Below are 17,542 nucleotides of genomic sequence, written 5' to 3' on the forward strand. Positions count from 1 at the left end.
ACTCCTTATCAACATCCACCTCTCATCTAGAGCTGTCAAATAATTTGCAGTAAGCTGGCCACCGTGTACCTAAGAATTTGCATTTCATAACACTAAATGTGCTTTCTGGTTCTGAAACAGCCCCCACACTGTGGTTGAAGATTAGTTAATAATTCAGAGTTGTTGGAAGCAGTGGGATGGGGATGGTGGTGTTTGCTGTTCGCCTTCACAGCTGCATGGGGTCTGCCAGTGACAGATGGCTCAGCGGAGAATTTAGTGCCAGTATATCCAAATAGAGTGCTGGACACTGTGTGTCTCTCTCTCCATGCTCTTCTTGCTCATTCTTTTTGTCAGTCTGAGTGTCTCATTTCATTCAATTGTGTAAGGAGGAGTGAATGTGTATAGAGAAGAAAGACAGAGAGAAAAGCACTGGAACTTAATGGTCAGTATTTTACAGTTTTTATATTTATTGTAATTTGATCTTTTTCACAGTATACTTTGGTGTTATAAGAATCCTTTGGAATTCTTCAGATAAATGGCCATGTGTTTCCTTATCTACCCATTGGTTTTTTATCACAGAATGCGGCCTGTAGCAGTTTTGTAAGTTATTGTTCTCCTGCTGCTCATCTGTAGGGTGTCCAGGTGTCTCTGAAAGATATTTTCAGCTCTCTGCATGGGTGCAGTCACTGACACTGCCTACAGTAGTCAGCTCGAGGACAGCTGGTACTACCTGTTGGGAATCACAGAAACAGTAGGATATTGCAGGCATTCAGTGCCATTTCTCAAAGAACTGATACTGGGTTTGCTGGGCCTACGATTCTTTTTTAAAACTAAAGTTAACACTGTTCTCTACTGTAGAAATTTTATCTTGATGATCATTCAAAGGTGACAACAGATCTCAAATTTTATTTGATTTAAAAGTGAAGGATGAGTTCAAATTCAGATACAGTAACTGTGATTTTCAACCTTTAACATATTTTTGTCTTAAAAATACATCACAGAGATATGATAAACATTTAGAGCTCATCATGTTATACAATTACGTTACACAAAATTTCCAAAGTCTGGCTGTGCGTTTATATCAGTGTCTGCTGAGCTGCCAGCTCACAGATTACCTGTGCTGAGTACTGTAAACAGTTTGCCCAGAAAAAACTTTAGAATGAACCTGAAAACTCATCCTGAAATTTGCAAACAAGGTGTACCCTGCCTTTTGCCCTATCACAGCTGGGATAGGCTCCAGCCCCCCCATGACCCTGACAAGGAAAAGCAGAAGAGGTTAGATGGATTGAATTCTGTTTTTATTTGCACTTTACAGTGTCTCAACTTTTTTTGGTTTCCACAAAAGGCACAACTTTTACTTATTTTGAAGGCAAACGGTCTCCGTTTCCAGTTTATGTCACACCACACGCTCAGTGGTTGGTTAGTGACTATTGCAGACAAGTCAGCGTCTTCAGTGCAAAATATGGCTGACCGAGGATATCTGCTAGTGATCAAAGCAATCAGGAGGTTTTAGTTGCAGCACCCTCTTTGGGACTGATTTCACCTAGTGATTGCCAGTAACCTCCAGCAGCCACTCACCAACCATTAAGGGTTTACCCATTTTTTTTTTTCTCTAGCAACCAGAGGTTGCCAGGGGGTTGCCAACGGGTCTCTAGCCCAGTGTGGCTGAAGTCTTGCAAGACTGGATGAGCTTAGAGAGACCGATTCAAAATGCAAGTGCTATTCAAAAAATATCAGCACAATTGTTTAGCAACATTAAAACCTATTGGGTATTTCTTTTGTGATGACCTTGTTTTCCAGAGCTTCCAGAGAACTGGACAGACACGAAGGAGACTCTGCTGGAGGGGATGGCATTCAACGTGAAGTACCTGGGTATGACTCTGGTGGGCCAGCCTAAAGGAGAGGACATGGCCTCTGCTGCCATTCGCAGAATTGTTGCCACGGTGAGTTGCTGTTCCCGTTATGACTCAGACAGTCTTATAATGCATGTCACTATATCAGCCATGCTGGTATTACTTAAAAGTGAATAAATTAATAAATCTATACTTGATTCTACTGAAATAAATACAGTACATATTACACTCTACGTGCAAAAGTCAGCAAGATCATAATTTTAAAGTTTCAAGAGGAACACTGAGCATTCTAACTGCAGTAATAATGTTTAAAAATTTACTCTGATATTAAACTTTCACACTCCAGTGTAAAATTATCTGAGTGACTCTAAGATAGATCTGTGTCATCTTCATGGCCCAGGACAGTGTTTCATGATAAACAATGAAAGGGGTTGCGAACATCACATAGAGTCGTCGTAACAGCAGCAAAAACATTGTGGACACCATCAGAATAATTTAAATTATAATCATGGATTATTATGGTCTTTTAAGTTGGCATGGAGGATGAACAGCCCAGTAAAGGGAAATACTGTGATTAAAATGTTCTGTGAAATATTTAACTGCTTACTGCGATTACACTTAAACCAAGTAATCAACATCATTCACAGTTGAATTTCTGTAATACGCTTGCCAAGTACTTTTACAAAGTTTATCTCTGTGTCAAGGTTTGTGCATATATAGATGGAAACAGAGCAGCTAATCCAGGATTATCGGCGGTTGCACACATGCAGAAGGCCATGTTTGTGCTTAACGACACCACGTTGGGGATTTCTGGGCACGGTTTTCCACATCAGTTCAGCCGGTTGGCAGTTTTCTCATGACTGTTTTAAAAAACTACAAATAAACCATTGCGTTCAAACCAGTCAGTTTAGAAACATACCAAGAAGCCAATTACTGGAATGTTTTCATGCATGCAAACTGATACTCATGTTTCTCTAATGCTCTCACACACTCGCACACCTATTCACTTGACATCGCCAACAATGAGAACGTCTGATGCTTCAGAGGCTTTCTTTGCAGAATGAACAGATTGGCACAGGCAGCAGTATAATCATAAATCCTCCGCCTCTCAATTAGAGACTGAACCAAACCTAATGGTGGGATTAAGATTCAGTTGATTTACAGCAAGACAAAAAAAAGTCTGTTCCCTTGGTAACCAGTATAACTGAATGGGGGATATTGAATAAATCTGTGACTTTTTCATTCACTACATGCCTCAGTCAGACATGATAAGACAAGACAGAAGAAGCAAACATATAGAGAGAGGCTGAACTTGGCGTATCTCAAGCTGACAGATTGGTTTTTGCCTTGTGGCAAGGCACTTGAAACATGACAGCAGCAACTGTAGCTGTTAGCGCTTCCTGCATGAATGAGCTATGACAATCAGCTACAGCACCCTTTCCCCACTTTTATAGTGCAATTTTCCCTTATTTTATGTGTTGTGGTTTTAAGCAAGAGTCTACTGTTCGCTGTCATCATCTCCAGGGCATTACAGTTCCTACAGCAAGCCATGGCACCATTCCCATTGTCCTTGAGAAGTCCTAGTTTTGTTTAAACAAGGATCCCACTCCTAGTCATCTTTAGCTTCTCACATCATTAGACTTCTTTGAAAAATAAATGAGCACTTATACAGTTTGAATGTATGGACATGCTAAATTGTGTAATCCTTTTTAATTTACTTGTTTTTTCTTTCCTTATTCATTCATAGTCACTCTACTGATTCTTGATGTCAGTTGAGTGTCACAAAATTTGATGTCATTTGCAATTTAATTGCATAGTAAGGAGGTCATTTTCATTGTCAACAGTCACTCACATAGGCCACAAGCTCAGCACTATGGCTGTATTTTCTGGAAGTCCAGATGGTGCAAAGTGGCGGGGGGAGTCGGTGGCTGCCAGACCGACCTCAAGCGCTCATTCTGGGCTACACGTTGCAGCTTTTCTCCCCTCATTCTGTCGCTTTTTATAAATTCTCTGCATTTCTGGGACAAAGCAGGCTGCTTGGCTTTGCTCAACAGCATACTCTTGCAGTTGAGTGCTTTTGGTTTTTAATCAGAAGGTCATTTCATATTAATGTCAGAGTGATGTGGAAGGTCTGCGTTTTACTCTGTGAGGCAACATTTTCTCCAGTTTCTCCAGCTTTAGTCTTTCTGTGTGACTACACAGTGTGTGTCTGCTGTAAGGAGTTTCTAACAAGCTTGAAAGTCAGTATTTGGTGTGACCACCTTTATTCTTCAATATAGCCTGAACGCTCTCAGGCAGTTTTCTTGTCATTTCTTTAAGTACTCTGCGGGAATCGTTCTCCAGGCTTCTTAGAGGACATTAAAAGCTCTTCTTTGGATGTTGGCTGCCTTGTTTCATTCTCAGTTAAGATGATCCCACACTGCTTCAATAATATTGAGGTGTGTGCTCTGAGGAGGCCGATCCATGACTGATATAGTGTTCCATTGTGTGTGTTTTTTCTATCCAGGTATGCTTTTACTGCATTGGCAGTGTGTTTGGGATCATTGTCATGCTGTAAAATGAAGCTTTTGCCAATGAGACGCTTTCCAGATGGTACTGCTCTGCATTCATAATTCCATCAATTTTGACAAGATCCCCAAAACCACTGGCTGAAATGCAGCCCCAAACCATGACAGATCCTCCACTGTATTTTACAGATGACTGTGGATGCTCACTGTTGTACCTCTCTTCACTTCCTCCATACATATTGACAGCAATTTGAACTAAAAATGTCAAATGTGGATTAATCACTCCCACTGATCTTTACTCCAGTTTTTGTGAAATTTGGCATAAATTGGCTTTTTCTTTTTGTTTTCCTTGCTTAACAATGGCTTCTTGACAGCCACACTTCCATTAAGACCATTTCTGGCTCAGTGAACAGTAGATGGATGAACTGAAGGACCATGTGCAGCTCTCAGGCTCTGTGTTACGTCTTTGCTGGATTTTTTTTTTTTCTATTTCTTAAACACATGACTTTCAGCTACTGTTCATCTGCTGTGGATTTGTTACAAAATTACTATTTTATGCCTTCATAGAGTCAACTAAAGAAATAGGAACAAATTATGTTTTTTTGCATCAGGCTGCTAGGAAGTGCTTAAAGATACAATTTAAATTGTTTCTGTGCTAAGCTGTCTGTTATGTGTAGACAGTTGGATGCTTTTTTGTGCTTGAAAATTTCATATTTCAGAGCTAAGTGAGGAAAAAATGAGAAGGCAGTCAGTGTCCAAAGAAAAACTTTGGAAGCCTTTCAGAAAGCCTGGAGTAATATTGCTCAAAGAAAGTCTGGTTCACTGGAAGAAATAAGGGGTTGCTCTAGATTTTTGTGCAGTACTGTAAATGTTTTATGTTTAAAATCCACAGGCCAGAGCCAGCGCGAAGAAGTTTCGGAAAGTAACACTGACGATCTCACCGAAAGGCATCGTCATCACGGACACAGAAACTACAGACCTCATAGAGAATGTCTCCATTTACAGGTACGGCCATAGCATTTCTGGTCTCAATCTGTTGGTTCACCATATTAATATGACATCTACTGGACTGATTGCTAGGAAGTGTTTTAGACATTCATGTTTCCAGAACTTACCTTCCCTCAGGTTCCTCTAGTTCCACTGGTAGGTCAAAGTTTTTGCCTGATCTGCGTGGCCCACAATAATTCATTTTCATGATCAGAAGGAATTCAGTCTCTGCTTTAGTGCTATACTATACTGCTTTACATATAAATACATTAAATTAAAATGGGAAAATATTATACCTGCTTAGCATTGACATTGTGAGTACTGCTAGTTAGAGTAGAACTTTGCAAAGGTGACAGCATTGTTTCAAATTTTCCAGGCATATTATACATGAAAAATACTGGATTGCTATCAGAATAAACCTGCAGGGACTTGGGGCTGAATGAGACAAACACTCCAGCAGAAACCTCATTTGTACTGTACCAAACTCAATTTAAATTCAAATTCACTAAAATAATCTTTTTAGATCAGCTGTTCCTATTACAAGAGGTAACTGCTTTGTCTTATCTCTTATTTTTTACAGTAATTTGCTCCTGTTTTACTCATCCTTGTATTGTTTTAGGTTTGGCCATTCTTGGATTTAATGCTTTTAATATTAATGATGATGTTGGTGTTGTTGTTGTTAAGAAGTGGCTTCATTTTATACATGAAAAAGCAGTATCTTATAATGTATCTAGGTCATTTAGCCCTCTGCCCATTGCTTGGGCTGCTTTTGCTTTTTTTTTTATTAAACTAAGCAGTCTGCTTGGAGCTATGGTGTGTGTCAGTTAGGGATGCATCACAAGATGATTATCTGTTGTGTCACATTAATTTTGGTCTAAATGTTCAAAGACAGGGTGATGAAATTTCTTTACTTGCCTGGCACCAAAGGGAAAATGAAACCAATTATAACAAAAATGAAACAAAAGAAAGCCATCTATATCAGCCCATAATTTCACAGTAAGTGCATCACTCATGTGAATACAAGCTAGATTTCATTCTAACAAGTCTGTGTGTGTGTGTGTGTGTGTGTGTGTGTGTTGATATATGTTTGGCTGGGTTCCCGTCTCTGGGTAGCATTCTGTAATATAGAGTTGGCCTCTTGTTGTTGAGGATTACATTCTAAATATCATATGGCTGGACTGTGATTACAGAACAAGCTTTGATAAAAGACGGGAGACGTGTGTGTGTGCATGTGTGTTTGTGTGTGTGCGTGTGTGCAGGTGTAGGTCTGGATCCCCTCCTGATCCACCTTATCAGCAGTAACAGACCACAGGCTAGGGTAACCTGCCTCGTCTTTGATCTCATTCTTTCGTCTCTCCTCGTCTCTTTCCTCCTTTCCTTTATGCTGTCTAGGAAAAAAAAGTCCTATTTTGGTTCATTATCTTAAACTGAGCTTTGAACACAGGACAACAGATTTCTTAGACTGAAACTCAAGCTTCGATTGTTTGCTGAGATATGATACAGGGGACAGTGAAGGTCCACATACATATGGGTTGACTGAAGATGGATTTTATAGAGCCCCACCCCCACCCCCACTTCCTTGTAGCCATTTCTGCCCCCCCCCCCCCCCCCCCCCCCCCCTGTATCTTATTTTTGCTACACATAATCCATTTGCTGGCCAAGAAAGCAAGCGGAGGGTGAAAGAATTCAGATCAAGCAAATCAAGTCTGTGTTTATAGTGTGCAACAGCTACTGGGGAAAATGAGTTAGATACATAAGTTTTCTGCTCATATGTCCGCACATGGATAGACCTGAGTGTGCAACGTGCACAGTAAGCGTATGTAAATGTGTGTGTGTTTGTGGAGTTAATTTTGTATTCACACTGAGTTGAAGCCAGCCAGTTTCCCCTCAGGGGAAGCTTAGTGGGGGTTAGAAAACAGACGGGAGGGCATTGTGCATGGCATTGAAAATAAGATCCCGGCACCCATAACCCTCCCACTGCATCCATCCACACCCACCCAGTAACAAACAAACAATGCAGTACCAACCTGTATTAGTGGAATTTAAGTTTTTGCAGCTTCATAGTATTCAACAGCCTTTAAAGTGACAGTTCTTATGTTGTCATAAACTTGATGTTCCAGCATAAGCAAGGCTGCCTCTAAGTGCTGCTGTTGTCTTAACTGCTAACAGGGGTGAAGGATTACACCATACAGGAGGAGAATAGATGATATTCAACCACAGGCATAAACCTGGATTGTAATGACAATACCCACCAGTATTTTACAGATCACTGTTGAATGGAAGGAATAACATCCATTGATATGTTAATCAAACACATTTCCTATTAGGGAGAAGCCAAATTTAGCAAATTTGTCATTTAACTTCATGCTAATAACAAAACACAATTTTAACATGTGCGCATTAGGTGTGCTCCAGAGGCCAGATCCAGTTGATGCAAATTAAATATAAGAACATGTCTGGTGTGACACTTTTGCCTCAAGGAGAGGATTGAACATTGCAGAGAGCCGGGTTAGCTGTTTACTTCTGATTCCAGTCTTTACGCAAAGCTCTCTCGTTCCTAGCTCAGTCTCTATCAAATGATTCCTACAAATTTGGTTGGACTAATTGCACATTTTTAATCCAAAATCAGTGTTAAAAGAAATACTCCCTTTGATAGTTCGGAATATAAGTAATCTGTGTGCTTGCTGATACTGGATCATGCACAGATTTGATCTGCAGATCTAAGAGAAGACGTGGGAGTTTGATTAATGCAGCCACTTACTGGATCAGTAGACAAGTGGCCGGTTTGTTTTTCAGTATTGATGCTCCTGAGAGGCCTTTATATGCAGCGGTGTAGAAAAATCCAGATATTGAACACCAATACAAAGAAACAGAGTTTTTCATCCTTTTAAAAACACACTTTGTTTAAAACACGCAGACAGAAGAAGCTCCCCGCGGAGAACATTTTGAGGGTGTTCAGACTCCATCTGGGCTAGTGTTGCTGATTCATATTCAGACAAGAGCTCTCAGGGAACAGCCAGCATATCAATCAGCAGAGCGTACGGATCAGAAAAGGAGAGCTAAAATGTAGACTGACAACACACCTTGTAATGATGCACGCGGTTCTGACATGCGTCTGCACGATCTCTGCAAACTGAGGATACAGGACGTGACAGTGGTCCTAAACATTCACGGAGAGATGGCTTCTTAAAAAAAACATAAACTGCTATACCACAACAAAAATGCTGCTGTTTTTTGTTGTTGTTTTTTTTTAGCAATTGCACTATTGTTAAGTTGAGTGTTGAATATATATATATATATATATATGTGTGTAAATATGTATATTTGTTTTTTGGGGGTTTTTTTTGTTTTTGTTTTTGTTTTGTTTTGTCTTTGTGTCATTTACTGGTTCATGTTTATTATTCCAATTAATGTCTTATGTTATAACTGGAATTTTTGTCTGTTCTGATGTTCATTATTGTGTAAAATCAGAAATAAATCATACTTAAAAAAAAAAAAATGCTGCTGTTTTTTGTTGTTGTTTTTTTTAGCAATTGCACTATTGTTAAGTTGAAAGTTGAACAGAAGTAGTTCACTGTTGAATTAAGCAGCAGACTCGTTTCATTCAGTGTATGTAAAGTTTGAGGCTTTGATGTGTGAAGAGCTATTCTGGCTTTGTACTGTAAATATTTAAATAATATCCAATGATGTTCTCTCTCTGCCTCACAAATACCGGTACGCTACACAGTAAGAAGATCAAAGGCTTGCAGTCCAGACAGCTCCTTTGGAGATATGATGGAGACTGACAGCTCAGCTTCTGTTGTTCAAGCTTAGTGGGAATTCTGTGATGCTGTCAGTTATTTATTTTTTGTGGTGTTGTTTAAAGCTGAAGGCCTATATTGACAACAACATTCACTGTGCCTCACATCTGACACTTATTATCCCATAATGACTGAGAGCTTTTCTTAAGAGACTTTTATTGATCGAAGATACGTGGTTTTGGCATATGGATTAAATTTTACATGTGCATCCACTGGATGGAGGTCTCTTTTTTTTTTTTTTTTTGGTGGATATATGTAAATATATGTATGATAAGTTCTGACTTTCATGCTGTTGACAGTAGAAGAAAATGTGGCACGTCTTGCTTAATATGATTGTTTATGCACGGTTCAGTGCTAAATAATCATATTAGTAATGCGAATCATAGCCGATGCACATACAGTTTTGGGGACACTGACTTGCACTGCATGTGCACTGACCTATTTCAACATTTTGCTTATAGCTTATTTGCTTATATAGTTCTGGGACAAATAAAAATAAATAAGCATTTTTGGACTGCCATCCCCTTCAGGGTCCTCTTTCTTTAAGCCCTGTGGTTATTTTTAGATCATTACATGAAAAACCACTTCTGATCAGTTACAGTATCTTTGCCATGTGCACTGGATCTCAGCCACTAGATCAAAATGGTGATCCTTCAAAATAAATCTCATTTCGAGGGAGATGGCGTTTCAGGGAGCCAAATCTGGCAAGTGGGGCGGTAGCTGAGTTAGGATTGTGTTAGTGCGGCCAAAAATCTCCTGTCTTTTGAATGTGAAGCGAATGGTTGCATGATGACAGAGTGATACGAGACAATTTGGGAGTCACTGACAGCCTGAACTTGTAGAAATTCCAACAATCCAGAGCAAAAAAAAAAAAGATGAGTATGCTCCTAACCTCTTGTGCTACCTTTGGGCACAGGCCAGGATCCAGTTCTCATCAGTTGTGTTTTCTGTAATTTCAAGTTTAAAGTGAAATCGCAGGTGCAGTGGAGTGGTCAGAATGAAACTTCTGTAAAGAAATCTAAAAATGGCAGCTGTGCTGAAAGCAGTCCAGAGGTGCACAAGGAGATGACTTGAAGGGAGACTGGTCCAATTTACATCGCATACAGTTTTTGATTTCTTTATTTTTATCAAATAAAGTTCTGAGAGCACAAAGAAGCATGCAGATATGGAGATGCTTAAATAATTAAAATAAGTGAAGTTCATGTTGTGGAAAATCTATGGAGTTAATTTAAAGCACATAAAATCTCAGAATAATAATTGAGCTGTATTGAGCAGTACTCGGTTTCATGTGTTTTCTAATTTTAAATAGGTCAACCCTTTCAACTTTTTCTCAGCTCATTTTTATGCAATTACGACCCCAAATATAAGTTCGAGCTTTGGGAGAGGGGGTAAAACGCAGAGCTGGGTATCCTGGGCATTGCTATGTGGGTCATGCATTAGTGGTGCAAGCCAGCAAACAATCTGAGATGGAGACGTGAGTGCTGTTGATTTCCTGCTTGTTGTTTGATCTAATACATTACTTCATTTTTAGCGCCACTACCCACCCACCAACCCCCACACCTCTGAATTGGGGTAGCAAATGAGTGTCAGCCATCCACAAATCCCCTTTGCATACAGTTTACAATTTACTCTAATGATGGCAGATTATACAGTCATCAACTCGGAGCTTTCCCTTTCTCCAGTGATGATGATGACAACATGAATAACAAAAATAGCAACATGTAGAAGCACATGTAGAAGAGTTCTACTCCTGGCACAATGAAGCCCCTAACTGTCTTTGTTGTGCCCATAAAAAAGGCTGTGTTTTTAATTATAGTGGAAAAAGGTCAAGTGCAACACTCACCATGGCTCATTTACATATCTATTTAAGGCAACAAACAATGACGCACAGTGCTGGTTCAGGTAACAGCCGAAGATAGGCATACAGAGTGACTCAAGATCGATACAGCTTCTAATAGCCTGCGTAAAATCTGACAAAGAAAATTCACTGCTTTTGTTGCCTCAGTGAGCCCCATACAAGCTGCTGTGGGAGAACAAAATGGCTTGGTGGACTTTATCTGGATTGGTTTTGGATAACTATTGAAAATCACTGGGCCAAGGCTGTGACTGGATCTGCAGACAATTGGTTTTCTTGAAAACCTGATAGTAGATCCATTAAAGATTCAGTGTGGCTGCTGGGAATGAAGTCTCAAATGCAATATAATCACAGTGGCGATCAATTTGTAATCTTAGACTTTCCACTGATGGTAGAAATTTCAGGAAAAAAATTTACCTACATAATAGGGACTGTTTTTTTGTTGTTGTTGTTGTTTGTTTTTGTTTTGTTTTGTTTTTTTGTTTTTGTGGTTGATAAGAATTCACAATATATTTATAACTCCAAGGGAGGTTATTTTAGAAATGAGTTTTCTTCAGCAGATTTCCTGCAGCTTCAAATGCCTTCCTGTAGTGCTTGATGTCCTTAGATAAAAATGAGGAAGAGCAAACAGTTTATCAGTATAAAATTAAAAAAAAAAGGCATTTACTTTTGAATAATCCTATCATCTTCATCACAAAAATGTAAATATTGCTCCTGAGCTAAGAATTCTGGGTTAAGTGACAGTCTTGGTCTTTAAAGGCAGCATTTGATCAACATTTCAGTTTGCCATAAAGCACTTTATCTCTGCTTTATCTAAACTCTGAAGTACCTACAGCTTCAAGCACTTCAAGCACAACTCACTTGTGGATGTCACTGCTGCTCATTTGTCTTTGCTCCACCATTCCCAGCTGTGGGACTTAATCAACTATTATTCACATCCACTGCTCTCACGCTATGATTGGTTTGTTCATGCATATGCAAAAGGTTCAGCACAAAGGCAAAGTTAGAGCCTTAATTGACATGTATGCAGTGCAGCTTACCTTGATCTACGAGGTTTCAGTAACTGTGGACTAGCAGGTAATGTTGCATACTTGTCCTTTTTTCTGTACATGTGACACTAAAGCCTTCCTATTTGTAGTTTTTCATGTGTCATCATAAATGGATGTACAGCAGTTCTATGGTTTTAAGTATCAGGACATAAAGTAATCTGGTCCTCAGCAGTAAGTAATTACAACAGCATGTGACACACCATTATTATTTTTTTTTTTTTAACAAAAATGAAGCGAAAATACAGAAGCAGTGTATGAAAAGTGTGCAATCAGGTGTGAATTAACACAATGCCAAGGAGGAAGGACATCAGCAATGAATGAATTGTTGCTGGCCATCAGTCTGGGAAAGGTTATAAAGCCATTTCCAAACAATTTGAAGTCCATCATTCTACAGTGAGAAAGATTATTCACAAGTGGAACACTTTTAAGAGAGCTGCCAGTCTTCTCAGGAGTGCATGTGCAAGCAAATTCATCATGCAGTGCTCAGAGAAATTGCTAAAAACCCAAATGCTACATCTTAGACCCTACAGGCCTCAGTTAGCATGTAAAAGTTCATGACAGTACAGTTAGAAGACTGAACAAGTATGGTTTGTATGGAAGGATTGCCAGGAGAAAGCCTCTCCTCTTGAAAAAGAAAAAGAAAACATGGAAGCACAGCTTCGGTTTGCACAGTTGCATTTGAACAAACCAAAAGAGTTCTGGATAGACGAAACCAAAGTGCATATGTTTGGCCGCAATGCACAGCACCACGTTTGGTGAAAACATGAAAACGGCATCAGCACAAACACCTCATACCAGTCGTCAAGCACAGTGGTGGAGAGGTGATGATTTGGGCTTATTTTGCAGCCATAGGACCCCTGGGTACCTTACAGTCCTTGAGCCAACCGTGAACTCCTCTGTATACAGACGTATTCTAGAGTTCAATGTGAGGCCATTGGTCTGACAGCTGAAGCCTGGCCCAAAAGAAAACAGTCAAGGTGTTGCAATGGCCCAGTCAAAGTTCAGTTTCCAAAGTTATTGCTGCTAAAGGTGGTTCTACAAGCTATTTAATCGTGGGTTGTTCTTAGTTTTCACTGTATTTCTTCATAAATAATGACAGTGTAATATATCATGATTTTGTTGCTCTCAGGTTCTTTTTTGGTTTTTGTTTTTTTTTAACCTGAAAATGAATTTTAAGACCTGGTAAGGACTAGTTATTTTATTATATAGTATAGACTGTATGCCATCTGAACTGATTTAATAAAGTTGAGTTACTAAACTGCAGTAAATTTTACTTTTGTCTTCTGTTGTCTGTTTTCTCTGTTCATTTAAACAGAATCTCGTACTGCACAGCAGATAAAACTCAGGACAAGGTCTTTGCATATGTTTCTCAGAGTCAGTTCAATGAGACGCTTGAGTGCCACGCATTTCTCTGTCAAAAGAAGAAAATTGTAAGTCTGCAATGCTGTTTCTTTTTTTTTGTATATACCTGTATTTAGATTGATGACTTGAGAACATGTTGTCAGACTGTAGTAGGGTTCTTAGTTTGTTTCAGGACCAGTAATTATGAACTGTAGTTGGAGCATAACAATGGGTGGTGTGTGGCTCCATCTTGTGGCTGTTTTCTTAATGAGTCTTAAGTTTTGCTTTCATGTTTACTATTAAACATATTTTTTTAAAGATCATTTACCATTAAGCTCGGACAAATCTATTATTATTGGGGGGTTTTTTTTTTGAAAACTAAAGCAGAATTAAAAGTTAAAATATCATCTTTATCACAAAATGATATACCCATTAGTAATCATGATTTATTTTCCATCTAGTTTCATTATTGTGTTATTCCCCCTTCCAGGCTCAGGCTGTGACATTAACAGTAGCCCAGGCCTTTAAAGTGGCCTTAGATCTGTGGGAGATTGCTCAGGAAGGTAAGTTCCCTGAACAAAGAGGAGAACAAAGTGACACTGGAACTAACTGTATTCAAGTTTTCTTTTTCTTTCTTTCTTTTAAAGTTTGTATTTATCAGTTTATACATGTTTACCCCTCTTTTTGCACCATTTTGTGGACCTTAAATTGCCTGTCCATAAATGGATAAACAACCAAATATAGATGGAGCCTATTATTTTCCAAGGGATTGGTTTTTGAAACTGTTTTCTCTGTTCACAGACAAAAGCAAGAAGGCCAGGACCTGCTGTTCCTGTGCAGCAAGCAATGGGCAGACGCAGGCAGCAGACACTCAGTGTGTTCCAGCGGGTAACTTCATTTTACCTTGTCCTCATCCATATTGTGTGTCTTCTTGTCAAATAGGATATGATTATATTAGTGAAAGGTATAAGGTTGCATCCCTTAACTGAACACAGCAGAATCTTAATTATGAAGTTTTTAACATGATATAACATGAACTCTCAACTTTAGAAACAGCACCATTCTAAATTAAGTGATTGTTATTGTTATATACTCTTATTTACAAGTCTGATACATAACCATAAAACTGTAGCATTCAGATTCAGTTTAATTCAATTCACTCACCTTAAGGAGCTTTATATTGTAAAATAGAGACCCTACAGTATTAGAAACTCCAGTAATCACACAAGCATTCGGTGACTGTGGGAAGGAAAAACTCCCTTTTAACAGGAGGAAACCTCCTGCAGAACCAGGATCAGGGAGGGGCAGTGCTCCGTTAGGATAATAAGGTATTGTGAAGTCATTAAGATATGACGTGGCCCGATTAGACAATCCTGTTTCCAAACCTGGTTTTAAATATCAGGTTTAAATGATTTGCAAATCATTTAATCTCTGTATTTTTATTGAAAATAGCACAAACACAACTTATTAAATGTTACTTTTAAAACATGTATCATCTTGAATTTGAGGCAGGCAACATATCTCAGAAGATTAAACTGGCATGTTTACCACTATGTTTTCTTTTCAAACCAAGTTTTGATCCAAGATTTCAGCTGCTCAAGCTGTTTGGGGCCTTCGTGTCAAAAAATTAGAATTCATCACGTGCCATGGCTCACAGTTTCCTGCGGTTTCCACTATTTATGCTCAGCTAACTGGCAGCTGGCTTTTGATTCACACAGTATTTACTGTCGAGACATGAAAGGGGCGAGACATGAAATTTCATCTAACTCTCAGCACGAAAGCCAAAGAGTGTGTTTTCTCTTAAACTTTTTCAGTTTTGTTCCTTGTGAAATCATTTAAGAACCACACTTGAAATGAGCATAGAGAAAGAAGCCTGCAGATAGTGATCTGATTAAAGCTGTGAAAATGATAACAGTACTATGCTGCAGTTATGGAACTAAGTTGATGAAGAGATGCAGATTTGTTTCATCCTCACAAACCCAACAGTTTTCACTCAGCATGATTAAGTAGTCAGTCCTATAATGACTTTAAATGACCTTTTCAGTTACTGTATAGTATGTCTATTACAATGAGACTTGTAATTTTGGAACTGCTCACTCACAAATGCATCTGACATCAGTCACTTCTCATACACACTGAGGACAAATCACCTGTTTATGTACCACTCATTAGGCATTCAGGGAAACGGTGAATTTTAAGTCCATTCTAATGACTGTGACATTTATAAGTTACTCTTTATAGGTCAAAATGTTTTCCTCACCTCAGAGGGTCAGCAGACATACCAAATGAGACTTAATCATCCATCGTTAGTCGAGGCCTGGTTTTCCAGATCCTTTCAATTAAAATTTGCTCTGCTCCCAGTGGTAGTGGCCTGAGGACATAGAGATGTCTGGTGTGAAAGCTTTGAGGACCTCTGGAATAACTACACAGAAAGATGCATTAAAGTTTTACAGAGATGATTTAAATTCTGCAGGTTATAGAGAAGTTTTTGAGTGCCACGGGCTGGAGATGTTGTTTCACCCCTTTGAAATCTGACAAGTCTCCCTTCCTCTGTCTTCCGCTCTGCATCCGGATGCATCTGCCCTCTCATCTGTCTCTACTCTGTCCTGTTTCCTTCTTTCTGCTCTTTTCCTTTATTGCTTGTCAGACTCTCATCAGCACCTGTCATCTCTCATAGATCCAGAGGCACATAAGCCCACAGGGATGGAAGAGAAGCTCCGGAGGCCCTTCTTCTCTGCTTCACTCAGCTCACCCTCACCCCGCAGTAACCCTACTCGAAGGCGACCAATCAAACATGACTCTTGGGTAGGTCTGGCTACCTGTCAAATATAGAATTAATGTTTGATAATTTTGCCCATAAATCCATGCCTGATTCGGCACCCAGGTGCTGCACATTTCACCCCTACTACACCACTACGGCTTTTATGTCCTCAGAAAAGCTGCTTTTAACTGTTTGATGAGCGAGGTTAGTGATTAGTGAGATTGTGCTTTTGTAGTTGCTGTGGTAAAGCTTTGGAATAGCCTTCCTTCCACAATCAAATTAAATTAAATTCAATCTTAAGACCTAATATCTTTGACTGTAGTTTTTAAACCATGTATATTTTATGTATATCCACTATAGTGCCAAAAGTATTCGCTCGTCTGCCTTCACACGCATATGAACTTGTGTGACATCCATTCTTAATCCATAGGGTTTAATATGATGCTGGCCACAGCCATAACAGCTTCAGCTCTTTGGGGAAGGCTTTCCACAAGGATTAGGAGTGTGTTTATGGGAATTTTAGATCATTCTTCCAGAAGCTCATTTGTGAGGTCAGACATTGATGTTGGATGAGAAGACCTGGCTCGCAGTCTCTGCTCTAATTCACCCCAAAGGTGTTCTGTCAGGTTGTGATCAGGACTCTGTGCAGGCCAGTCAAGTTCTTCGACACTAAACTTGCTCATCCATGTCTTTGTGGTCCTTGCTTTGTGCACTGGTGCGCAGCCATGTTGGAACAGGAAGGGGCCATCCCCAAACTGCTCCCACAAAGTTGGGAGCATAAAATTGTCCAAAATGTCTTGGTATGCTGAAGTATTAGTTTCTTTCCCTGGAACTATGCCGATGTGGAAGAGATTGGGAACTGTCAACTAACAGTTGACTGTGGAATATTTAGTAATGAGGAAATTTCATGATTGGACTTGTTGTACAGGTGGCATCCTATCACGGTACCATGCTTGAATTCACTGAGCTCCTGAGAGCGACCCATTCTTTCACATATGTTTGTAGAAGCAGTCTGCATGCCACGGTGCTTGGTTTATACACCTGTGGCCATGGAAGTGACTGGAACACCTGTATTTAACGATTTGGATGGGTTAGTGAATACTTATGGCAATATGTGTATATTAAAATTTCAACATACTTTGATGTTGTCTTTCTATTAAGTTAGCTTAACTTTAAACCTTTAAACTGCTGGACTAAGCAAACTAGAACGATGAATATAATCAGCTTATCCATATACCTATTCTTTACATGAGCACTAAAAACTGAGTCACTGTAGCTAAATTTAAATGGGGAAAAAAAGCCCAAACATACTATAATTACACTGATAAAGAGAGTGTAATGATTGGTCACATTCTGCTTGATACCGGTCTAAGCCAATCTGAGCATACCTATCCACCTGTCCTGTCAAAA

At 39.3% G+C, this 17,542-nt stretch overlaps 1 protein-coding gene across 2 annotated transcripts in view; it reads left to right on the forward strand.

Annotated features, from left to right (window-relative positions):
* LOC115773949 (low density lipoprotein receptor adapter protein 1) overlaps positions 1 to 17,542 on the forward strand; it is a 50,063-nt gene that overhangs the window by 21,000 nt on the left and 11,521 nt on the right. For both annotated transcript variants that reach the window (XM_030720910.1, XM_030720909.1), the window contains exons 2-7: positions 1,780 to 1,922; positions 5,232 to 5,344; positions 13,346 to 13,460; positions 13,862 to 13,934; positions 14,173 to 14,259; positions 16,049 to 16,176. In XM_030720910.1, coding sequence (XP_030576770.1) covers positions 1,780 to 1,922; positions 5,232 to 5,344; positions 13,346 to 13,460; positions 13,862 to 13,934; positions 14,173 to 14,259; positions 16,049 to 16,176 — 659 coding nt within the window. The remainder of the gene's footprint in view (positions 1 to 1,779; positions 1,923 to 5,231; positions 5,345 to 13,345; positions 13,461 to 13,861; positions 13,935 to 14,172; positions 14,260 to 16,048; positions 16,177 to 17,542) is intronic.

This window comes from Archocentrus centrarchus, chromosome 24 (genome assembly GCF_007364275.1).
Source record: "Archocentrus centrarchus isolate MPI-CPG fArcCen1 chromosome 24, fArcCen1, whole genome shotgun sequence".
Taxonomy (NCBI): domain Eukaryota; kingdom Metazoa; phylum Chordata; class Actinopteri; order Cichliformes; family Cichlidae; genus Archocentrus; species Archocentrus centrarchus.